Source organism: Salvelinus alpinus, chromosome 12 (genome assembly GCF_045679555.1).
Source record: "Salvelinus alpinus chromosome 12, SLU_Salpinus.1, whole genome shotgun sequence".
Lineage (NCBI taxonomy): Eukaryota > Metazoa > Chordata > Actinopteri > Salmoniformes > Salmonidae > Salvelinus > Salvelinus alpinus.
This window is the reverse complement of record NC_092097.1, coordinates 34002659-34028522: the sequence shown is the minus strand read 5'-3', so window position 1 is coordinate 34028522 and position 25864 is coordinate 34002659. Positions and strand designations below refer to the sequence as shown.

The 25864-nt window shown below is 39.6% G+C and overlaps 3 protein-coding genes across 8 annotated transcripts in view; 1 reads left to right on the top strand and 2 right to left on the bottom strand.

Moving 5' to 3' along the window:
- LOC139535948 (E3 ubiquitin-protein ligase NRDP1-like) overlaps nucleotides 1-24167 on the bottom strand; it is a 40681-nt gene extending 16514 nt beyond the window's left edge. Inside the window, exons 1-2 of the mRNA XM_071335941.1 lie at nucleotides 24033-24167; nucleotides 3024-3139 (exon numbers count right to left, since the gene is read on the bottom strand). Of these exons, the coding sequence (XP_071192042.1) occupies nucleotides 3024-3139; nucleotides 24033-24066 (150 nt within the window). The 5' untranslated portion in view covers nucleotides 24067-24167. The remainder of the gene's footprint in view (nucleotides 1-3023; nucleotides 3140-24032) is intronic.
- Nucleotides 1-25864, bottom strand: part of LOC139535947 (serine/threonine-protein phosphatase 6 regulatory ankyrin repeat subunit C-like) — a 73828-nt gene that overhangs the window by 7820 nt on the left and 40144 nt on the right. For 2 of the 5 annotated variants that reach the window (XM_071335934.1, XM_071335939.1), the window contains 2 exons: nucleotides 24033-24270; nucleotides 3024-3139 (listed from right to left, as the gene is read on the bottom strand). In XM_071335934.1, the coding sequence (XP_071192035.1) occupies nucleotides 3133-3139; nucleotides 24033-24270 (245 nt within the window). In that variant the 3' untranslated portion in view covers nucleotides 3024-3132. Of the gene's footprint in view, nucleotides 1-3023; nucleotides 3140-11009; nucleotides 24271-25864 lie in introns of those variants that run through there. The other 3 variants (XM_071335935.1, XM_071335936.1, XM_071335937.1) reach the window with 3 other exon arrangements.
- Nucleotides 6718-9352, top strand: LOC139535949 (SOSS complex subunit B1-like). 2 transcript variants are annotated; one of them, XM_071335943.1, is made up of 7 exons: nucleotides 6718-6906; nucleotides 7150-7271; nucleotides 7658-7796; nucleotides 8003-8074; nucleotides 8174-8258; nucleotides 8396-8438; nucleotides 8765-9352. In XM_071335943.1, the coding sequence occupies exons 2-7, from the start codon at nucleotides 7193-7195 to the stop codon at nucleotides 8926-8928; spliced, it is 582 nt and encodes a 193-aa protein (XP_071192044.1). In that variant the 5' UTR covers nucleotides 6718-6906; nucleotides 7150-7192; the 3' UTR covers nucleotides 8929-9352. The 2 variants fall into 2 exon arrangements, with proteins under 2 accessions (XP_071192044.1, XP_071192043.1); XM_071335942.1 differs by having other exon boundaries at nucleotides 7132-7271.

Here is a 25864-nt window from a genome sequence, read left to right as displayed (position 1 = left end):
TCAAGGACAGCTTTTTTCCATCTACGTAACATTGCAAAAATCAGAAATTTTCTGTCCAAAAATGATGCAGAAAAATTAATCCATGCATTTGTTACTTCTAGGTTAGACTACTGCAATGCTCTACTTTCCGGCTACCCGGATAAAGCACTAAATAAACTTCAGTTAGTGCTAAATACGGCTGCTAGAATCCTGACTAGAACCAAGAAATTTGATCATATTACTCCAGTGCTAGCTTCCCTACACTGGCTTCCTGTTAAGGCAAGGGCTGATTTCAAGGTTTTACTGTTAACCTATAAAGCGTTACATGGGCTTGCTCCTACCTATCTTTCCGAGTTGGTCCTGCCGTACATACCAATACGTACGCTACGGTCACAAGACGCAGGCCTCCTAATTGTCCCTAGAATTTCTAAGCAAACAGCGGGAGGCAGGGCTTTCTCCTATAGATCTCCATTTTTATGGAACAGTCTGCCTACCCATGTGAGAGACGCAGACTCGGTCTCAACCTTTAAGTCTTTACTGAAGACTTATCTCTTCAGTAGGTCATATGATTGAGTGTAGCCTGGCCCAGGAGTGTGAAGGTGAACGGAAAGGCTCTGGAGCAACGAACCGCCCTTGCTGTCTCTGCCAGGCCGGTTCCCCTCTCTCCACTGGGATTCTCTGCCTCTAACCCTGTTACAGGGGCTGAGTCACTGGCTTGCTGGTGCTCTTTCATGCCGTCCCTAGGAGGGGTGCGTCACTTGAGTGGGTTGAGTTACTGACGTGATCTTCCTGTCTGGGTTGGCGCCCCCCCTTGGTTTGTGCTGTGGTGGAGACCTTTGTGGGCTATACTCGGCCTTGTCTCAGGATTGTAAGTTGGTGGTTGAGGATTTCCCTCTAGTGGTGCGGGGGCTGTGCTTTGGCAAAGTGGGTGGGGTTATATCCTTCCTATTTGGCCCTGTCCGGGGGTTTCTTCGGATGGGGCCACAGTGTCTCCTGACCGCTCCTGTCTCAGCCTCCAGTATTTATGCTGCAGTAGTTTGTGTCGGGGGGCTAGGGTCAGTTGGTTACCTGGAGTACTTCTCCTGTCTTATCCAGTGTCCTGTGTGAATTTAAGTATGCTCTCTCTAATTCTCTCGTTCTCTCTGTGAACCTGAGCCCTAGGACCATACGTCAGGACTACCGGGCATGATGACACCTTGCTGTCCCCAGTCCGCCTGGCCTTGCTGCTATTCCAGTTTCAACTGTTCTGCCTGTGGTTACGGAACCCCTACCTGTCCCAGACCTGCTGTTTTCAACTCTTAATGATCGGCTATGAAAAGCCAACTGAGATTTATTCCTGATTATTATTTGACCATGCTTGTCATTTATGGAAATTTTGAAAATCTTGGCTCTCTCTAATTTTCTCCTTCTCTCTTTCTTTCTCTCGGAGGACCTGGGCCCTAGGACCATGCGTCGGGACTGCCGCCCGTGGTGACTCCTTGCTGTCCCCAGTCCGCCTGGCCTTGCTGCTATTCCAGTTTCAGCTGTTCTGCCTGCGGTTATGGAACCGCCACCTGTCCCAGACCTGTTGTTTTTCAACTCTTGATGATCGGCTATGAAAAGCCAACTGAAAATTATTCATGATTATTATTTGACCATGCTTGTCACTTATGAACATTTTTGAACATCTTGGCATAGTTCTGTTATAATCTCCACCCGGCACAGCCAGAAGAGGACTGGCCACCCCTCATAGCCTGGTTCCTCTCTAGGTTTCTTCCTAGGTTTTGGCCTTTCTAGGGAGTTTTTCCTAGCCACCGTGCTTCTACACCTGCATTACTAGCTGTTTGGGGTTTTAGGCTGGGTGTCTGTACAGCACTTCGAGATATTAGCTGATGTACGAAGGGCTATATAAAATAAAATTGATTGATTGAACTGTGAGAGACGGAATCTAAAACAAAAATCCAGAAAATCACATAGGAAAACCTGCAAAATCGGCAGTGTATCAAATACTTGTTCTCCCCACTGTATATATATATATATATATATACACACAAGAAATACGAAAAATACAAACGTACATGAGAGGACGAAACAAAACACGTCTACACTGCTACGCCATCTTGGTTTTAATCACTCTCTCCTAAGCACAGTGCAAAACAAAGAACACCAATAACATCAATTGACCAATCCCTAGGCTGGAAAAAGTGTTTTGTACTATAAAAAGCACAATCCAGCAACCATTTGCTCCAAGGGCAAACACGTAGGAAAACAATTTCATCCTTTTCAAGTGTGTCTATTTAAAGCTACTCACCTCATGGTTGGTCTCGGTTTGGGAGATTGGTTTGTTATGTTAGCAACCCTATGCTTTATTTACATTAACAGGACTAAGCATCGCCACTCACTTCTTCTATCCTGATTACCTGCACCACTACAAACATAAGGCTCTTCTCATTCATCTAGAACAAGAACGGACAGACCTTCCTTCAGAGCTCATCTCTCCATATTTCCTTCTTCCCTCTACCTTCTGTCCTCTCCCATTTCTGTCACTGCATCCCTCTAAAAGTCAATTACCCTGTATGCTCTCCTCCCTCTGCCCATATCCTTCCTGGCTAAGACGCGATTTAGCCCATTCTCATGTCTATTATCGCTCCCACCCCCCCATACAAGCATTGGATCTTCATCACTGGAGCTTCATCATAGAGAATTAAATTATAAGTCTAGTGATATGTTTATAGAAATGCAAGAACAGCATATCAGCAAGAGCACTTCGGACAAGATGATAATCATCTTTTTAGCATCACAAAATAAATGGCCTGCGCACGGCCTACAGGACTGAAATGTCTGTTTTTTTTCTCCTTTCTCTACGACAAATGGAACAGCATGTGTGTGGTCAACGCGTTGACAAGAACTGGATCCTATTTGACTGAAATGGAACTGAATTTCTCCATCTACACTGACAATTCCTTATTTTCCAGTGACTGAAGCAGCACTGATTTTTTTTTAAACATTGAAATGCACTGCTTCTCCAATGGCTGAAATGGTACAGACATGTGCACGTCACTGACCTGCACGGGCTCCTCCATGACTCCACTGCAGATGGGGCACAGCAGGTCCTCATCCACTTCCCCCTGGAACCGGGTGACGTCGTAGCCCATGGCACATCCCCAGATCCAACTACAACCTGCAACACAGGTGAGGAAATGGTAAGCCTACAGAGTACAGACCAACACGACAACCTACATGCCATCCCACGTGCAGGATTATAAAACAACATGGAACACCTTCAAAGAAAAAAGTATAGAATTCAATTTGCCAGAACATACCTTCCCTACCATTACGCTTGTTTACATGAAGCTGCACTGGGGTCGAAATGCAATCAAGGTTACATTAAGACACTGTGGAGCCGGCGCGAGATATTGATTGGAAAACGTACGTCAGTGCAAGGATGGGATATGCCACTGTTATCCAAATTTGACCTTTATCCACACTGCTCCATCGAGAAAGTGTCTTCATGTACCCATGATTGCCTTCCGACTTCAGTGCAGCTCAGTGTAAACAAGCGTAACAGTAGGGTCGATATCTTCTCGCTTAGTTCTCAATCATGTTCAAAATAAACAACCTGTATATACAGTGCATTGACTTATTCCATATTTTGTTGTGTTACAGCCTGAATTCAAAATAGATTAAATAGACTTTTGTTTACCGGTGTTTTTGATATGGTAGAGTTTGCAAAACAAATACCCACTGGATTGATGAAAATAGTCATGATATCATTCTGCCAGGTAAGCATAGTCTACTTAGTAGTTAACATTTAATTGAGAAAGTCTCCATCTACCAGAAGACCGTTTTCATTAGCATCATCCTTAACGGCTACACAACGTGGTAGACGTGCATCACACACACAGACAGGGGTATTCTCAATGCCTCTTCAGAAAGTTGCAGGAAATACGAATCACTGATGCATTCTGTTGATGTCTTATGATAAATTTGGACAGATTAAATCATTTTCAATAAATGTAGTTGATTCCCTAATAAGATCAATACATTGTTGAATATTGTTGAATTCCGTTTTAATGCCTGGATTCCGTGAGGGCCCTAATTATCATATTTGGACCAGAATTAGGCTCTCCACTACCTATTGTTCCTGCAGTGATGATTCACAATCTTCATCTAATGTTTTCATAATTTATCTGCAGATAATCGACCCCCCAAATCCTAGGCCTAACAGTAGCCTATCCAAATTAGGAAGCCAAATGAACAGCTCTCTCACCAATGCGATTCGGTAGGCTACACCGACTGACAAGAGGAGAGTCAGTGACTTTAGCGTAATGTCTGGCAAGCCCGACAAACTAGGAAAGGAAATATTGGAAATCCTTTGGTTTAGATACCTTGGACATCCAGTATAACCAGGTTGCATGATTTAGGAATGGCAAAGGGATTAGGGCTGTCCTTGACAAAAAAAAATCTTGGTCGACCGAGAGTTGTCTGTTCTTTCGAGAAATCGATCGGTCAAAAATGTTAAGTGTATTTTTCCATATATAGACACACCCTGTTTGAATAAAATCAACTATATGTAGGCAACTGAGCTTGTCTGATGCTTTAAGCACTGCGATTAAAAATGAAGACACTCAAATTACTAAAGAGGAAACCATAGATCAATATAGTCTAACCAAAACAAAAAAACCTGTTCCCGACCCTCCACCTTCCGTTGCTGCTGGCCTTCGCAGATTCTGCCCATTAAGCTCCTGAAGATGCCAGTAATAGGCTACACCAATGGTCGGCAACCTTTTCCATTTGGAGTGCCAGGTTGTCGTACCATTTTTACTGATCTGTGCGCCCGTTATGAGTTTCATATGCACATTCTCGTGGAACAGTTTCATTTATAATAAAGTCTTCATCTCAAAAATCAATGTCATGTGGTTAATCAACATTCTATCTAAAACAAAATTATACAAACATAAAAGTAACTTCTATTGCCATTACCCATATGTAAAAATAGCTTACATAAAGCCAACAAATAAAAACACTGCAGCTCTCAGGTAGAAAATAGCCGGATAAAAAATAAATATTCTATAAATCACATTGGCTACACATGGCCTGTCTGCAAGGAACTTGAAACATTATATCAACTATGAACTCTGTCTGGCCTGAAGCTCTAGGTAACAAACTTGCAACATTGTATTAAATATTCTGGGCCCTCAGAGTTTCTTGCCACAGTGAGCTCCTGACAGACACATTCCTTCTTGGACACGGCTCGGCGATGCAAATGACGACTTCCAAATCAGAACAATCAATCGACTATAGATATAGGCTTGGACGTGGGAAAAGTTCCACTAGGATCTAGAAACTCTGGGCTAGACACTGAGATGAGAAGTCTATCAGAATTGAAAGCAAAGGGCTTGTCATTAATTAACATAATCTACTGCACACTATCTCTCTGATGTGATTTCATTTTGTGTACAAAGAGTCAAGACTAACTATAAAGACACTTACCCACTATAGTGCAAGTGGGTTTTATTTTTGTCTAAGACTAGCGGTAGTATGAACATTTATGGTGTGGATACTTCTTGGGTATCAGTGCACTTTGAAATAACTACCTGGATCTATCACATGGTATTCCAATGAGTTGGTGCATGGATTAAATCAACAAGTAAAAAGCCCAACATTCTCAATGAATATGGACAATACAACTAAAACACTGACTTTATAGTAATCAATGATCAAAAGGTCAAATTACAGGGTATTTATGGTCACAGCTAGGGATCAGCCATTATTGACAGCAACCCTGGAGCAATCAGGATTAAGTAGCTTGCTCAAGGGCAGATTAACAGATTTTACACCTAGACTGCTCAGGGATTTGAACTAGGAATCTTTCAATTATGGGCCCACGCTCTAAACGCTAGGCTACCAGCCACCCCCAGTACCTGTACATGTGTGTTCAATGTCCACTCACCGGTGTCTTTCCTTCCTTGGGCCAGAATCCATAGCCCTCCTACTCATTGAAAATAAGGACCACTGGGGCAGAGTTATGGGAAGGAGAGGAGCAACCTGGGGCCTAGGTAATGATGTCCTGGGAAAATTAGTCTGTGGAAAAATAGTAACGTTATGCAACGTTGTTGGAATGAATAAAGTTACTGTCCCTTTAATTTACTTTATAACCAGTTTACGATATGATTAGCGCTGTTTGCTACTCAAACACGTAACTCATCATTACTGTTCCAAATGGAATAACGTAACGTTAGCTATGTGGCTAGCTGCATATAGATGAAAGATACATATTGGATACTAATTAGAAAATCTGACAAGCCAGTGTGCACGCAAGTTAACCACAGTTGACTAATTTACGTGAACAAACGTTAGCTAGCTAATTTACAGATTAGCTGGCTGGCACAAGGTGGAATCACACAGGAAAACAAACAGAGAGAGAGAGCAAAGCTAGTGATATTTCGTCGAATTGAGAAACGTTACCTGTTGATATAACAATCAATGGTTAAATGGCATTTTAAATTACGTTTGCGTCAGTATTTGGGTTAGCGTGCCAGCATGATATCCATTTTTTTCTTGATTCCCGTCACCACATTTCCACGTCCAGCCCTCACTCCTGCAGCTAAGCAACCAAATTGTCAAATCGTTGATTGACAGTTGACTCCACCTATCTTCGGTACGATCAGTGTCCCTTCTCAGATAAAGGGCCTATCACATGATTAGCTCTAAAGCACATCCTATATAGTCCATTGCCATTGGACACAATTTTGATTGACATTAAATTTGACCAACAATGCAGCAGGGGACAACTGTAGTGACATACTGATGCTCACGAAAAACAACTAGCTAGCCAGCCCTTTTACAAACAGGAAAACAATACTTATATTTAAACTGATTTGTCCCATGGCTTAAAATCCCTTATATCGGACAACGCAGCTGTGAACGACAATACACACCGTTGAGGTAAAGTTAATGTCATTTGTAGCTAACAACCTGGCACCCAGTTAGCTAGCTATAACTAACGATAGCTAGATTGCTGCCATAATGCTCATAGGTCATGGCAGTGAGTAACGTTACTGCAGCTTGGTTATTGCAGCTTGGTGCAGCTTCTAGCTACTTTACAAGTCATTAGTCAACCTGGGTTGCATACTTTCTAATCATGTATTCATACTCACGTCAACATTTCAGTGCTGCTTTGGTCTAAAGTTGATTTAGCTACAGTTGTGGATGCATGACGAGAATCTGAAAGATGACGACTGAGACCCACGTCAAGGACATCAAGCCAGGACTCAAGAATCTCAACGTTATCTTCATCGTACTGGAAACCGGTGAGGGAGGGGGGGGAGGGGGCGGCTGTTTCAAATACTAACTCATAACAGTATTACTAGGAATCAAATGTTAATGATCTTGTAATGCACTGGGGTGGGAAAAAAAGTTATGTAAAATCTTACACACAATATAATGGCTCAATAGTGAGTAACATCCTTCTTGTATGCCACTATGTAGTCTGAGAGCAGTTCATGTTGGTTTATTTGAATCATACCAGCCATCAAATAACTTACCTGTGTTGAACCCTCCCTCTTTTTTCCACAAGTGGATGTTTACGCTCCTCACAATGAGATATGACACTTTCCTTGTACAACTAGCTTGGTCTGTCTTTGTAAAAAAAATCAAAAGCCACTGATTTATTTGTCCCTCATAACCCCTCACATAGGACGAGTGACAAAGACAAAGGATGGGCATGAGGTGCGGACCTGTAAGGTGGCTGACAAAACAGGCAGCATCAGCATCTCTGTTTGGGATGAGGTGGGGGGACTGATCCAAACCGGTGACATAATCAGACTCACTAAGGGGTGAGTTATTGAGTCACATCCCAGTCAACACCTCCACTGTATGGACAAAGCTCCAAACCTACTGCTGAGTATAAAATCAATACAGAAATAAGACCACCCAGTCATCATGTCTACTTTACCTAACCGCATGGTTATTCGGATGAATACGTGCCATACGTTATTAGTAGTCTGCAATATTGTATTGAAATTGCTGCCTTTTTCTCCAGATATGCGTCTGTGTTCAAAGGTTGCCTGACTCTGTACACAGGCAGAGGTGGAGAGCTGTTGAAGATTGGAGAGTAAGTCCTGTAGTTGCAGCCATGTAAATGTGGCTGAGAGATGCATGTAATGTCATAAGTTACTGGTCTAAACTAATGCCCACTTAATGTTTTGTTCAGGTTCTGCATGGTGTACTCCGAGGTGCCAAATTTCAGTGAGCCTAACCTAGAATATTCTAACATGGACCAGATGAAAAACAAGACGGTAAGGGGTGTTCTGAACATAAGGATGTCAGTGTGTAAGCATGTCTTACTACAGAAAGCTTTACGGAAGGATAAGGTAAAAATATTAATAAGTGCCTTTTTCTTGTACTGTAAGTGAACAGATTATTTCATTCCCAGGTACTCAGTGACCAAGGAAACATACTGAACAATAACTCAGCTGGTAAGTCTACTATCAGAGACCAACAAAAAAAGTGACATCAAATGGAAGTGTTTCGGCAACTACCTCTGTTAGTGTTTTTCAAGAAAAGTAATTTTGACCTCTGCTGCTTAAGGTGCTATATGCAACAATTCCACCTGCATGTCTCCAGCAGTAAACTAAATTGCTGCTTGAAGCTGTAAAGTTGCATATTTTACCTGTGAGTGGCTGGTTCAGCCACCGTCAGTGTATAAACAGCAGTGTCTTCATTTTAATTGTGAACACTAACAACTTTTCCTTTTATCACTTTATGAACATTCTAATTTGTACATTACAATTTCTTATTCTAGGAAATGACACTACCAATGGGAACGGTGTAAATTCACAAGGTTCCGGGAGCTCAACTACCCCTCCGCAGGGAGGGCGGGCTGGCAGTGGTGTCAGCAGCAGGGCAACCAATCCAGGAGGGACCACTGTCAATGGAAAGGAGACCAGACGTTCTACCAAAAGATGATTAGAGAAGAGAGAAGCAAAGTCCATCACGTGCCAGAAATTTCAAATGAGAGACTCTACCACTGAAGACTCGTGTTTCTTTTACAAACTGTGTAATCAGTCTTTATATATTATTTAGTTTTGTAGAAATTACCATGACCATTATTTACTTGTCTTTGTAAAGTGGGTTAAGAAATAGTATCTTAATTAGGTTTGTTTAAGGAACACGGTTCACAAAAGCTGTAACAAGAGTTTACCTTACATTTGTTTTTTACAATTAAGCTGTTTAATGGGAAGTCATGTGTTTTTCAAAGGAAGACAGGCTTACCATCCCTTTGTTTAAAATGTGATACCTTTTTTTAAACAAAATATTTTCCTTTAATTTTCTGCACTCAATGTTAAGTTTTCCCATGAGATGTCTAAAATATAAAATTACTCTTAGCTAATGTGCTGTGTGGGCTCTGTGTTCAAAAAGTAGCCTAAGGCTGACAGATGGGTGTGTAGTTGGATTTTGGCCATCAGAAATACAAGCATATACAGTTGAAGTCAGAAGTTTACATTACACTTATTAAAACTTGTTTTTCAACCACTCCACAATTGTTTTGTTAAACTATAGTTTTGGCAAGTCGGTTAGAACATCTACTTTGTGCATGACAAGAAATTTTTCCAACAATTGTTTACAGATTTTACTTATAATTCACTGTATCACAATTCCAGTAGGTCAGAAGTTTACTATGCCTTTTAACAGCTCCAGAAAATGAGGTCATGGCTTTAGAAGCTTCTGATAGGCTAATTGACGTCAATTGGAGGTGTACCTGTGGGTGTATTTCAAGGCCTACCTTCAAACTCAGTGCCTCTTTTCTTGACATTATGGGAAAATCAAAAGAAATCAGAAAAAAGTTGTAGACTACAAGTCTGGTTCATCCTTGGGAGTCATTTCCAAACGGTTTAAGGTTCCACGTTCATCTGTACAAACAATAGTACGCAAGTATAAACACCATGGGACCACGCAGCCGGTCTCCTAGAGATTAATGTACTTTGGTGCGAAAAGTGCAAATCAATCCCAGAACAGCAGCAAAGAACCTTGTGAAGATGCTGAGGAAACAGGTACAAAAGTATCTACATCCACAGTAAAACGAGTCCTATATCAACATAACCTGAAAGGCCGCTCAGCAAGGAAGAAGCCATTGCTCCAAAACCACCATAAAAAAATCCAGACTACGGTTTGCAACTGCACATCAGAACAAAAAACGTACTTTTTGGAGAAATGTCCTCTGGTCTGATGAAACAAAAATAGAACTGTTTGGCAATAATGACCATCGTTATGTTTGGAGGAAAAAGGGGGAGGCTTGCAAGCCGAAGAACACCATCCCAACCGTGAAGCACGGGGGTGGAAGCATCATGTTGTGGGGGTGCTTTGCTGCAGGAGGGACTGGTGCACTTCATAAAATAGATGGCATCATGAGAAAGGAAAATTACGTGGATATATTGAAGCAACATCTCAAGAAATCAGTCAGGAAGTTTAAGCTTGGTTGCAAATTGGTCTTCCAAATGGACAATGACCCCAACATACTTCCAAAGTTGTGGCAAAATGGCTTAAGGACAATAAGTCAAGGTATTAGAGTGGCCATCACAAAGCCCTGACCTCAATCCTATAGAAAACTTGTGGGCAGAACTGAAAAAGCATGTGCAAGCAAGGAGGCCTACAAACCTAACTCAGTTACACCTGCTCTGTCAGGAGGAATGGGCCAAAATTCACCCAACTTATTGTGGGAAGCATATGGAAGGCTACCCAAAACGTTTGACCCAAGTTAAACAATTTAAAAGGCAATGCTACCAACTACTAATTGAGTGTATGTAAACTTCTGACCCACTGGGATTGTGATGAAAGAAAATAAAGCTGAAAAAAAGCACTCTCTCTACTATTATTCTGACATTTCACATTCTTAAAATAAAGTGGTTATCCTAACTGACCTAAGACAGGGAATGTTTACTAGAATTAAATGTCAGGAATTGTGAAAAACAGAGTTTAAATGTATTTGTCTAAGGTGTATGTAAACTTCTGACTTCAACTGTATAAAAGTGAACAAAAAACAAAGTAGATATTAAGCAATAGCACTTTATTTAAACAACCAATCCTAAGCCACAACACTGAATGACAAGACTCATAGGCTGCAGCATACAATGTATAAAATCGATAAGGTATCAATGCCTTGGTTTAAGTTTCTCCTGTAATGTCAAAGGTCAATGCAGATTACGTTGTTTGATTCACTCAAATCATTATACATGTAACATTTTTGTAACAAATAACCATTCACTATCACACTTAATGATATACAAAGGCAAAGTGCTTTCAAGGATTGCATTATCATGAAAGTTGGATATTTGTTCAGGAGTGGGAGAGAGGGGGGTTTGTGTGTCTCTTTTAGGGCATCTCTAACCCCTAATGCTGCATCGCACATTCCTCTGCTTCAGTCAAAATCGCAAAGGTCGGGGGGGGGTTGTATGACAAATGATTCATTTATTTTATTTTGAATGCTTAAGGCTGGATACGATAACATTTACCTCCACACGTAAACACCACATTCATCATCAGACTTCAGTAAGAGCCTTAGTTATTTGTTGCTTTTGTAATGAAGTTAGATGCACACACATTCTCCCAATATCTCATAGTTTCACACAGTTACAACTGTAAACTTGATGTTTAGACATATGGCTCAACTTACAAACGTACAGTAAAAACCCACCGTACTATGAAAAATTGGATGATTCCTGGTGGATAAAGGATACTTTCAGGGTGTTAAATAAAAGCAATCATAAAGTACCTTCTTGCAACAAGTATCTGAAGGATAGCAAACATGTACCACAGACGAGGTTCACGTGTATGCTACAACAGACCTTAAAGAGATTTCATTCTGATCATAATACAGTTTGGCTTCACATTCCAGTGGCTGTTGTGATATATTATTTTTCCTTTCATTTTACATGCTCGTACGTACATACACACACACAAAATCAAGATCACATTAGATTTGTCTTTTAGATTAAAAGTGATTAATATGAGTTCATATTTTTGAGACACAAGTATAGGTGGTTATGAGCTAAGAAGACAAAGATGAGTTGTGCATCAAGGAGGTAGGCAAAACATGATCATAGCAATTACATTAGTAGCAAAAGTAATCTTTACTTTCAAAATCGCATGGACTTTGTATCTTGCCAATGAGATTCCATTTTGGATGAGAGACCGTTTTTTCCCATTTCAATTCATTAATATTAATTTATATATTTCTGAGGTAATACAATTTTAATATCGCACAATGTCATGCTAGTAAAACGTATATAAGATTTTTTGTTTGTTGTTGCTGTAAGCAACTGAAGGCTCTAGAAAATACACAATACTGAATGCAGACATGCTCAAACTCTCCACCAGGCAGCAGTAGCCGTAACTTACTTCAAAACAGAGCCTAAGGTGCAAGAGAAAAGAGTGAAAAGTTGACAAAAGGCCTGAAAAAGCATTTTATGCATTTTCACTTGCTCACATTGCACCACCTGAATTTATAATTAGGCCTAAATGAAGCACAATAAACACTTTCATGATCACCTACAGTTCACACAGAAGTCACATGGGAAGTTAACATGCTATCCTAAACATTGGCTTGGCATATCCTATCCATTCCAAGGACCACAACCAGATATGCAATTTTTTTAACCACTTGTCCCTGACATTAAATTCTTGACCAATTCCTAACTTTAACCCGCAACTTCCGAGATGGTGAAAAAAATTGCAGCAAAACAAGGAGCCAATGAAATTCTAGCAGAAGCAATATGGACAGGACACTGCTAGCCAATCAAAGCACATAATAATTCAAGGTCATAGCCCGTAGACATGGCCTGTGTTATATTTTGCCTGGCTGGTCTATGGAGTAAACAAATCCCAGCATCATACAAAGCAATGTCCAATGACTGAATCAAAACAAGATGCCTCTGCCCTCCTGAATAAGAGCTTAATATATCCAGACCAAAATAAAAAGGAGGGCTGTTAAGGTAAAGGACACGGCCAACCACCAACCTCAAGCTTTCAATTACACTAGAGTTTTACATTTTATTCAAAGGGTCAGTTACTGCATATTAGGCTACCACACATACTACGTAGGATACTGTACCAGAAACCAGTAGGCCTAACCTTACATATTATAATTTTCAAATATGCTCAAATTAAAATAATCCAATTTATGGACTCAAACCAAAAACGATTAAAAGACCATAGCACCAGAATCTTACAAACATCACTTGTGTTTCAAAGGGAATGTACTTTGCGTTACCAATTAGAAACTTAGAAACAAAATAACAATATTCTTTACAGTATTTGTAAATCAGGAAAGTGTGTAAAGTTTTTCTTTGCCCTTTTGCTGATAGCAGTTCATATTGCCATCTCACACTCACATTCTTGACATCATACTCACACTCACATTCTTGACATCATACTCACTAATGAAGACATGACAGCTAACTGCCCAAATCATCACACAAACATAGAACTCTATGCCTACTCACTGTACTATAAAATTAATCACTACATCCTTAAGTTCTATGGCATAGCAATCCATTGTCTTTCTTGTCCACAAAATACAATATTCTACCACCATCTCAACCGAACCCAGTGCCTTGATGTTACCTTGAAGATTACATATATTATACTTAGAACATATCGCAATACAGAGAACAATTTATATAAAACCCAAACATAGATGCCCAAATAAAGTGGTTGCATACAAACTAGCTATTAAAATGTTTAAGCTACAACTTTTAATACTTGATTATCTTAAGTGTGTTCTTTTTGCATTCAAATACTTGAAATACGGTTAGAAGGGGTTGTACAGACACCAACTAAAACTACATCCCGATCAAATCAACATATACACTGCTAAAATGGTACTACAACTTTCACAAATATTAAATCTTTCTCTCTCAGCTTTATAATAATTCACCATGTTGATTTCAATACCATTTAGTTGAGTAAGTAAAGCAACAATCTCTACACACTACTGTCTGCAGTGCATTTTTAGTGATGTGCTTAGAACACCCAACAAAGTGCACTTGCCAATATTGCTTTTGTTATGAATTCACACTAAAACTTCAGTATTATCACCACAGTGATCCAAAACTATTTCACTGTGTGATTTTTCAGGTCCCTTAAGAAAGGCTGTTCATTGAAAAATATGGCAAGCCAAGCAAGACTAAGGCAAGAATCAAACAAGAGCTAAATAAACTACAGTCAAGTTGTACATCCAGGTGTTTGGATTTATGACAACACCACGAGTGTTTCTTTGGATTTGTGCTTTGAAAAATGTATCCAGCCAATTAACAATTTCTCCAGGAGTCAAGCCACAGTGGACCACATGGATGATGAGACTGGGAAGCACTCTAGCATAGCATCATGTTTTGTATTATGAATGAACAATGGCTCACTGACTTCACCCCGTCTGTGATTGTGAATAGCTGTGCTCCTGAGAGGTGCGACCTCAACTTTTATCAACAATAAGGCTTTCAGTTGGCATGAATGGAAGACCAATTTCCTGATGCATAAAATATAAAAATCCGACTTTACTATTTGCTCAATTGTTTTCTAATGACACAGTTTAGTATACCTGTTTGTGTCAGGACAAAGTGTCAGTCAGGATTGTATTGACAGTAATAGAGGATCTGAGTTTTGCCTTTTACAAGTTCAAATAATATTCTTTAACCATCTTCAATTTTCTACGAGATCAAAATAGATTCCAACCCCATCATTTTGAGCAGCCATGTGTTACAGTATAACAATGCACACAACTCTCATAAATAAGGTACTTTATGATGGATCTAAAACAACTTCCGTTCTGAGACATCTCTTTTTTGCCTACTAAGGCATTCCTTTAATGGAAATATCATTATTTAATATCCTTATTCACCTATTTGCACTGTCCATCCTATGGGTAGTTGTCAAGAAGCAGTCAAGTCATGAAGAAACCATCAAATCAAAGAGAAAAAAGTTACAAATGTTTTCAAGTTGCATAATATGGATCAGATAACATTTACTCTCCAATGAGGTTCAATATATTAACAAAATGCACTGGCTTGGATAATCGTTGCGAGATATAACATCTTGAGGTAAACTGTTCGATGTCAGATTACGGCTAATCAAGTAATACATGAAGTCACATAATAGAAAGTGTCGACCTTACTCTCCACTAAGACAACACCATTGAATCCCTTTAAAGAGTAACGTTACTCTTAGATAGTATTTTTTGGAGTAAGAGGTCAACTCAGTAACTGCCCTTAAAGAGGAAGAGAAAACAGACTAAATAAAAGCAATTGGTGTGTCGACATTTTGTCCCTGAAGTTTTTCAAAGCAGCCAACTACTGGGTTGAATAAAGTGAATCCAAGGATCAGTATGCTTTGTTTTGATCATAGGTATATGTTGCTACGCCTTAACTAACTACAGAGGCACAAGAGAGACAAACGTATTCAACCAGTTCACTCTAGTTAATTCAGGACCAAACAAACTTTGGACAGTATAACAGGCCACACCACCTATGAGGACTGTATTGCAGAAAAGAGCACTAGCTACATGCGTGCCAACAAAAAAATTACAGTCTCTGAAAAAAGAAAAGGCCAGAAGTCTGGAGTCAATATATAATTGTTAAATTCTATAACCAGTTTGTTGTGTGTGTTTTTATTTATTTTTCCCATGACCTAAAGTATATGTGCCGCGGTATACAGGGATATGGGCAATCCCACATGAAAATGGAACAAATGTCAATTACATTTGATAATTGTTTCTCAATAATGATGTTAGACACGTGCCAAATTCTGCGAAATTACACTTCTTACTGCTACATTTCAAGGCCTTATTTGTAAAGTGGGACCAACAGTTTTGTTCCATTTTAACAAGCATTTGGAAGTTATGATTGAATAAGCATGGAAATCTTTTCCACCTAATGTAGTTGTACAACAATGACAAATGAATAATGAAAGCATAAACATACTATGCAATCAAAGAATCTGAACATCTCAAATAAATATTTTGTGTACATAGACAGGACAGACATGCAGCAGTTAGAATCATGGAAGAACTTAAAGGGATATTTTGGCATTTTTGCAATGAGGCCCTTTATCTACTTCTCCAGTCAGATGAACTCGTGGATACCATTTTTATGTGTCTGCGTACAGTTTGAAGGAAGTTGCTAACTAGCGTTAGCGCAGTGACTGGAAATCTATGGGTCTCATTGGGCCTCATTGCCAAAATCCCGAAGTAACCCTTTAATATTGTGCTTCACTCATGGATCTATACTTAAGATGACATAATTCCATCCATATCAAGACGTGTTTGTTTTGGTGATCAAATGTAAATTTATGACGGACTATAACATGAGATTTATTACTTTTAACTTCTTGTTAAAATCCACTTAAATATAATGTACCGCATCTTACATGTTAATTTATTCACTTTTTTTGTGAACTGTAGCCATTTTGAAGAATTCTTTGATAACAGTACACCGATGACAAATAAAGATCTAATTCAGCAGTTTAATTATGCTTGGAGAAGAGGAAATGTTTTTTGTGTACTCTTGATTCAAAATAATATTTTAAATGGAAATAAAAGAAAAACAAAATGGTAACTGCGTAGCTATTGCCTTTATCCAATGAGTTTTCAAGTAATGAAGGACACCGATGTCCTCGAGGTACAGTTATTGGCAGATATCCCAGAGGAATACGCTATGGACAGCATCACCATGGGGATCACTGGCATAACCAAAAGAAACCAACAGCCTCTTTGTTTCTAACTTTATCCCTTCCACACCTCATTTAGAGGTTATTTAAAATCAGCATGACATAAGTGTTCGATCTCATATGAATGCTTTCTCACTTGAAGGACAATGGTGTCTACAGCAATAACGTTTTTCCTATTCTCCAATTTCAACATGACCCTACTTAGTCTTTCTTTCCACTCACATATCAGATGGCAACATTTTACAAGTTGCCCAAAATCAATAAGTACCCTGAATTTTTCTCAAAAGAAAAATGGAAGGAAACAAAGATGTTGAATATGCTTCCATTCAATAGTTCTTCCCCCAACTTAACACGTAACTCAGTTTACAGTATTCTGACTCAACTACTTTTGTGCAATTTTACCGTCTTCTACCCTACTAGCCACCCTGCCATATTGTGTTTTCGATCACGCTCCCAAATAAAACTTGATCAGTCTTGCATCATGCAAATTACAATTACCTAATGCTATGCATTTCACTCCTCCCCTTGCCCAAAGCTCCCATATCACTTATTCCTACAATCTGAAGCATTTTGAGAAAGTTGCCAATTTTTGCAATTTGAGCCATGGTAAGGTATTATTGGCATTTGTCAAAGTTGACCTTTACTTTTTTATCTCCATAGACACTTCCTTTTTCCATAGGCAGACAAACCAGGATTTCTACGGCACTTGTGGGTCTAGGTAATAGCATGGGGTGTTAAGGACGACTGTTTTGATATGGTATTGAGATAAGACAAAAAGGGACACATTCCCAAATGCAAATCAGATATGGGCCACACAAAAAAATTGAGTAACAAAATAACAATACATAATTTGAGAGGTATTGTAAGGCAATCTTGATAGAAAAAATGGCGAGTCCATGATTAACAGGAGGGATAGCTCAGCTATTAGCCTGAGTGCCAACTGTTGACAAGTGAGGCTTGTACTGATAGATGTAAGGCAGTGCCTTCTAAAAGTATTCACACCTCTCAACTTTTTCCACATTTTGTTGTGTTACAGCCTGAATTTAAAATTGATTCAATTTATATTTTGTGTCACTGGCCTACACACAATACCCCATAATGTCAAAGTGGAATTATGTTTGTAGATTACAAAAAAAAAATACATAAAAAATGTAAAGCTGAAACGTCTTGAGTCAATAAGTATTCAACCCTTTTATTATGGCAAGCCTAAACACGTTGAGGAGTAAAAATGTGCTTAACAAGTCACATACTGTAAGTGGACTCACTCTGTATGCAATAAGTGTGTTAAACATTATTTTTCAAATGACTACCTCATCTCTGTACCCCACACATACAGATACCTGTAAGGTCCCTCAGTCAAGCAGTGAATTTCAAAACAAAGATTCAAGCAGTGAATTTCAAAACAAAGATTCAACCAAAGACCAGGGAGGTTTTCCAATGTCTCGCAAAGTGCAACTATTGAAAGAGCTGAAATTGACTATCCCTTTGAGCATGGTGAGGTTATTAATTACAATGTGGATGGTGTATCAACACACCCAGTCACTACGAACATACAGGCATCCTTCCTCAATCAGATGCCAGAAACAGCTCAGAGATTTCACCATGAGACCAATGGTGACTTTAAAACAGTTACAGAGTTTAATGGCTGTGATAGGAGAAAACTGAGTTACTCCACAATACTAACATAATTGACAGGGTGAAAGGAGGAAGCCTGTGCATACAAATATTCCAAAACATGCATCCTGTTTGTAACATGGCACTAAAGTAATACTGCAAAAAACAACAACACATTTTGCCCTGAATACAAAGTGTTATGTTTGGGGCAAATCTAACACAGCACATTACTGAATACCACTCTCCATATTTTCAAGCATAGTGGTGGCTGCATCATGTTATGGGTATGCTTGTAAGCCAGCAGCATACCACCCTGCATCTCACTGCTGGCTTGCTTCTGAAGCTAAGCAGGGTTGGTCCTGGTCGAGAGACCAGATGCTGCTGGAAGTGGTTTTGGAAGGCCAGTAGGAGGCACCCTTTCCTCTGATCTAAACAAAATATCCCAATGCCCCAGGGCAGTGATTGGGGACATTGCCCTGTTTAGGGTGCCGTATTTCGGATGTGACGTGACTCTCTGTTGTCACTAGATCCCATGGCACTTATCGTAAGAGTAGGGGTGTTAACCCCGGTGTCCTGGCTAAATTCCCAATCTGGCCTTCATACCATCATGGCCCCCTAATCTGCCACAGCTTACAATTGGCTCATTCCTCTCCCCTGTAACTATTCCCCAGGTCGTTGTTGGAAATGAGAATGTGTTCTCAGTCAACTTACCTGATAAAATATAGGTTAAAAAAAAGGACTGAGGAGTTTCAGGATAAAAACAATACATGGATTGGAGCTAAGCACAGACAAAATCCTAGAGGAAAATCTGGTTCCATCTGCTTTCCACCAGACACTTGGAGATTAATTCACTTTTCAGCAGAACAATTACTTAAAACACAAGGCCAAATGCACACGAGTTGTTTACCAGGAATACAGTGAGTGTTCCTGAGTGTTACAGTTGACTTGATTCGGCTTGAAAATCTATGGCAAGACCTGAAAATGGTTGTCTAGCATTGATCAACAACCAATTTGAAAGAGCTTTAAGAATTTTAGAAAATATTAATGGGCAAATTTTGCACAATCGAGGTGTGCAAAGCTCTTAGAGAGACTCACAGCTGTAATTGCTGCCAAAGGTGCTTCAAACAAAGTATTGAGTCAGGTATGTGAATATTTAAGCAAATTAGATATTTCTGCATTTTATTTTCAATAAAAAATGTCAAAACAAATTTCTTCACTTTGTCATTATGGGGCATTGTGTGTAGATGGGTGAGAAAAAAGTAATATTTAATACATTTTGAATTCAGGCTGTAACACCAAAATGTGGAATAAGTCAAGGGTATAAATACTTTGAAGGAACTGTATGCACCACATTGTTAGGCAATAGACTAACCCATCCACTGAATGCAATAATACCCTTCAATGGCTCAAGATAAAACACAATCCTTCTACATCTATGCATGAGCAGAAGGCAGAGGTAAAGATGTTGCTTTAGTTAATTTTTCATTATTGTCCCCATCATGCCTATTACTTCATTCTTAGTTAAACAGTGCAGCAAAAATGTCAGTTATTTAACAACCAAAACCCCTGCTTTAATTTAGACCATACATTAAAAAAAAATTCAGCTATTGACTAATATGGCTCAGTGGAGACGTCTGCAAATGTACGTAATATCTTACATTTCTGCACTTAATCAAACGTGTTCTTGAGTTTCATCCCCTGCTTTTTGTTTTTGAAAGGCAGTGCAAGTATACTTTTCCGTTTGAAATGTATTTTGGGCTGCGTACGTGTGCACACCAAGGTGTGACCTTCAACTTTTCACTGATCCCTTATGCGGATCCCAAATAGAACCATGACCCTCCAATTAAACAGTGTCTCTCATACAAGCACCCACACATCACCCATGATCGTGAAGATCAGTCACCAGTTCATCTACTCTCATCTCTCCATTGAAGGTATTGTCTTCCCTAAATATAAGTTAATATCTACATAGGTAACCTATGTAAACACACACATACATATAGAGATATTAAATATACAAAAGTGCTTATTCTTGAAATAAGTGCTTTGGGTCAGGACCGAGTGAAAATAGAGTTGTTTGTTGTTGCATTACTGAAAATCGAAAAATGCTTTCCATTGTTCTATTGCCCTAAAAATCACAATACTAGGGTAATCCTTGTCCACAATGTAAACGGAATGGTTAAATAGGGAGAGGGAGGAAATAAAAACATAAAAAAGGGTCTTGCCGGTATATCATGAATGTAATCCTCCCCACACTCGATTTATGCTTTCTTGACATCAAATTGAACAATTAGGGGTTCAGTCCCACATGAAACTTGTTTCAAAAGGGGATTTTTGTTTTCAATGTCGTATCTAACCAGCCTAACAAAACCATAGGCTAAACCAAATCTATGGTCAATGAAATGTCACACAATATAAGATAAACAATGGATGGGATCTAGTTGTGAGAAGTTCATATTTAAACCAACCCCAAAAATTCTAACATAGCAAGTCACCCTTGAACATAATAAGAACATTATTTAATGGCTTACTATTCGATGTGATCTCACGTCATTGAACTAAACCTTCTCTGACATCATATAAAAAGGCTTATGTAAAATGCCACAAAAAGTTCAGGTAGCTTAATACAATCATTTTTTTCAGCATATTAGTATAAAGGGTGAGGAACAACGACGACACTGGTTTTGGCATTGCTATTCCTACATGTAAGGGATAGACTTCGTCATCTTATTTTTTTCTTAAAGGCTTTGACATTAAATACCTTGTAGAATACCAGTACTGGCCACAGAACAGATAAGCTGTTTTTTCCCCTTTTTTTCTCCATTCTGTTTTAAAACAGTTCCTTCCCAGCCATATGGTTGAATGCACCAGGAACTGACAATGAATCTCAGTCTGCAAAATTATTCAGAAATTGATGCAATGTTTTTTTCTTATATAAATAATAGTTTGTACATCTAAAGAGATATGCTAAATGGTTTCGATATTCCATTCAAAGAGAACAATTCTAGGAGTATCATTAGGTTACACAAGTGATGATAGGACTGAGGCATCTCGAGAAAAAAACAACAATTCAACTGAGAAAGGTGGATGAGGTTGTCAGTGTATCACACGATAGACGTATTGGTACCAGACATGCCTACATGGTGTTCTTGTTGACGCAAAAGAGAAACGGGAGCACACATACTTGAAAATGGGTGTAAAAGAAATCAATTACTTTTGGTATTCTTTGAAATTCAAATAAATAAAATACTGTAAGACACTTCTTAAACAACTTCCGAGATGCAGTTACTTATAAATACAGTGATCCCTCGCCACTTCGCGGTTCACTTATCGCGGATTCGCTATTTCGCGGATTTTCATAATGCATTTTTTTTTTTTTTTTGGTGCATTGTGCTCTGCATTCTGATTCGCTAAAAACTCACTCCCGCTTCTTGTATCAAAACATGCTACGAATTGTGCTATCATTTTGTCGTCTCGTGCAGTTATGTGTACGTACATAAAACAGCTTGGCAAATTTACATTAAGTTGGCCAAATTATCTTGTAATTTCGAACATCTCCTAAACCCATAATGTCGACGAAACGGCCTACACGTGAGTCACTGTATTTGTATACATGTAATAGTTGCTAATTGTAAAAAAAAAAAAAGTTTTCTATTTCGCGGATTTCACTTATCGCGGGTCATTTTCGGAACGTAACCCCCGCGATAAACGAGGGATTACTGTAAAAGCCATTGTGATGCTGATTGTCATAAAATAAAAAAGCTTAAAAAAGTAGCTGTCCATGCATAACCATAGCAACATAATGTAGATATTTTTGTTTTCAGTGTTAGCCATATGTTGTGAAGAGTAAAGATACCGGTACATTACCACTACTTTCACAATTTCACTATCTAAGACAAACTACATTTATGTAATATTGAAAATACATTAACAAAATAGGATACTGCGTAATATTACAGTACACCATGGATTTGAAATGTTCCTAAATTCCAATTAGTTTATGGAAGTGTGAGTAAGGTCAAATACTGATAGATTTTGTAATCTGAATTTTTTCAAATCGCTACAACCACATGAAAACAATTACAACAGAGTGAACATAATTTGAATTATGTTCTAATTAACATAACTAACAATCTTCATAAATAGCTTAATCAAGTGAAACACAAAACTAAATTGATTCAACTAATGTGCAAAAGAAGACAGACGCAAACAAGTATGGCATGAATAGATAAATAGGTAAAAAAGGGAAAATTTACATGAACCTTTCCACTACAGCAAACAGCAGGGAAATACAAATGCTATAAGATTTTGAAGGCTGTCTGTGACTGAATATTGCTTCCAATTCCAAATAACGTAAAAAGTCAAATTAAACACTACATGTAGACCCGCATTGACGGAAACCGTGAATACAATCCATGGAAAATGCAGCAATATTTTAGCAGCTATATTAAAAACACGTTTTTTCTCATGGCTCTGTTGTGCAAACATATTTGACTGACAATTCACAAGTAAATGCGACGTCGGTTTACATTGTGTAAACAAGTGTTTATACAACAATAGCTTATACCGCAATCAGTATGTGTGCTAAACCCATCTTTCTTAAAAAAAATTAAAAAGAATTTCATCCTTTAAAAATATCCCACTAGAATTGTTCTCTTTTTAAGTCTCAAATAATCAGGGATAAGGTGGGAGATCAGAGGGCATAAACTAGTTGGGGATGAGGGGGTGGGGCCATCTCTCAGTAATTCTCAGTATTCCATAGGCACAACATTGTTAAATATCCAGAAATGCCTACGACAGTGACAAGCGGTAGTGGGGTTCAGGCAAGAACCACAACTTCTTCCTTTAGTATGGACTCCGTGAGAGGGGGGCTAATGCAGAAACCCCCAGTCAGACAGTGACTGGACCCGTTGGATGGTGTCACTCAGATGGCCTTAGCCATTAGGAAGTGTTTGTTGTCGGATGTCTAGGGGAGTAGACACCAGCTTGTAACCGCATATTTTCAAATCCATGGGGTTTCTCTGCAGAGCTTTCAACTCTCTCTCTCTCTTCAGAGACGCACAGCACGGGAAATACCCACACATGCTGCATATTGCACCAGTTTAAGTCAGAGGAGAAGTTGTAGGCACCGTTCTCCTTCTACTAGGTCATCGCTTTCACTGGGATTTGCGAGGTTCGTTTATTCGTTGTTGAAGTGCAATATCAAAAATTCACCAAAAATTGAAATTTAATTTAGAATTAAAATGATACTATCTGAACTTGTCACACATGCTTGTGAATCTGTTAATTCAACAAAAACGTCCATGATAATATCGTAAGGGGAAAAAAATCATCACTGCTGGTAGGATTTAGAGGGACTCTGTGACGAGCTCTGTCCTGGACACTGGACAGAGGGTGTCTTACCTAAGCCCAGGCTAGTGACGACAGACAAATAAACAATGAAAATGATGCCAGAGGAGAGAGGCAAATAATTGCATATAGGTTTGACTACACCCATTAGGGATTTCGTTTTTCTTCAAACAGACAGACACACGCACACACATCCAAACACACACTCACGTGAATCTAAGTATATTCCTGCTCTTGTTGTGTGTTAGAAAGGGGGGGGGGGGGGGGTTTGTAACCCGGATCATAGTGGATTAAAGAGGGGCGATCCGGTTAGTTACAGATACAACGGGACAGGGGCTCATAGGGTAGGGCGGTCTGAGGGGGAGCAGGTTTGGGGGGGGGTTTTATCTCACTCGGTGAAGCAGCCGTCCAGGCCGATGGTGCCATGACGGTCCTTGGCGTAGGTGTGGCGCAGGTTGCCGTTGGGCAGGGGCCCGCAGGCGGCGATGCCACAGTGCTTCAGCAGGTTAAGGCCAAAGGAGGCGGCGGCGCTGGCGTCTTTGGGAGGGAAAGGCTTCATAGTGGAGAGGATCAGGGCCAGGCAGTCCGCCACATCCTTGTTAGGGGCACAGGCCAGGGCCGGGGTGTGGCCTGACGAGAGGAGAAAGAAACAAACACACACAATTGATTAAAAGACAATTCACATTTAGGAAGAACAAATTCTCTTTTATAAAATACTCAATAACAACCTGGTTAGTCAAGAGGGCTAAGCACTTTTACTCAGACACATATACACACCAAAACGAGATAAGCAAATGGCCACCTCACCCCAGTGGCGTAGGCAGAAATTGATGTGTGGCTGGGCCTGAGTAAGTGACTGGGCCAACATTTTCCAGAAAAAAATACGGCAAAAACCCCCCGTCATATTGTTCAAATTTGTTCAATCATATTGCATATTGAAAACACAAAAAATGATACATTTGACAAAGAAACACTACAAACTAGAGATGTGCACGGTTATTTGAATATCTGAATGGACGTTAGTAGTCGAATACTGGTGAGTATTCATTTTTGGGACCAAAAAATGTATAGGCCAATTTTAACACTGAAAAGGCCTTTTCTAAATGACATCAAATCAAATGTTATTGATCACATACACATGGTTAGCAGATGTTAATGCGGGTGTAGCGAAATGCTTGTGCTTCAGGTTCCGACAGTGCAGTAATATCTAACAAGTAATCTAACAATTCCACAACAACTACCTAATACACAAATGTAAAGGGATGGAATAAGAATATGTACACAAATATATGAATGAGCGATGGCCGAGCGGCATAGACAAGATTCAATAGATGGTATAAAATACAGTATATACACATGAGATGAGTAATGTAAGATATGTAAACATTAAAGTGGCATTATTTAAAGTGACTAGTGATCCATTTATTAAAGTGGTCAATGATTTGAGTCTGTATGTAGGCTGCAGCCTCTGTGTTAGTGATGGCTGTTTAACAGTCCGATGGCCTTGAGATAGAAACTGTTTTTCAGTCTCTCGGTCCCAGCTTTGATGCACCTGTATTGACCTCGCCTTCTGGATGGTAGCGGGGTGAACAGGCAGTGGCTCGGGTGGTTGTAGTCCTTGATGATCTTTTTGGCCTTCCTGTGACATCGGACGCTGTAGGTGTCCTGGAGGGCAGGTAGTTTGCCCCCGGTGATGCGTTGTGCAGACCACACTACCCTCTGGAGAGCCCTGCGGTTGAGGGCGGTGCAGTTGCCATACCAGGCAGTGATACAGCCCGACAGGATGCTCTCAAATTTGTGCATTTGTTAAAGTTTGTCAGGGTATTTGGTGACAAGCCAAATTTCTTTAGCCTCCTGAGCCCACTACTGTTGTGTCGTCTGCAAACTTGATGATTGAGTTGGAGGTGTGCATGGCTACGCAGTCATGGGTGAACAGGTAGTACAGGAGGGGGCTGAGCACGCACCCTTGTAGGGCCCCAGTGTTGAGGATCAGCGAAGAGGAGATGTTGTTTCCTACCTTCACCACTTGGGGGCAGCCAGTCAGAAAGTCCAGGACCCAATTGCACAGGGTGGGGTTGAGAACCAGGGCCTCAAGCCTAATGAGCTTGGAGGGTACTATGGTGTTCAATGCTGAGCTGTAGTCAATGAACAGTATTCTTACATAGGTATTCCTCTTGTCCAGATGGGATAGGGCAGTGTGCAGTGTGATGGAGATTGCATCGTC

What these genes read in the sequence shown, in the direction of transcription:
- LOC139535949 (XM_071335943.1), top strand. Translation starts at nt 7,193, where the DNA reads ATGACGACTGAGACCCACGTCAAGGACATCAAGCCAGGACTCAAGAAT. An exon ending in ATAATCAGACTCACTAAGGG is followed by an intron (nt 7,797 to 8,002) that starts GTGAGTTATTGA and finishes CTTTTTCTCCAG; the next exon opens with ATATGCGTCTGTGTTCAAAG. An exon ending in ACCAGATGAAAAACAAGACG is followed by an intron (nt 8,259 to 8,395) that starts GTAAGGGGTGTT and finishes TTTCATTCCCAG; the next exon opens with GTACTCAGTGACCAAGGAAA.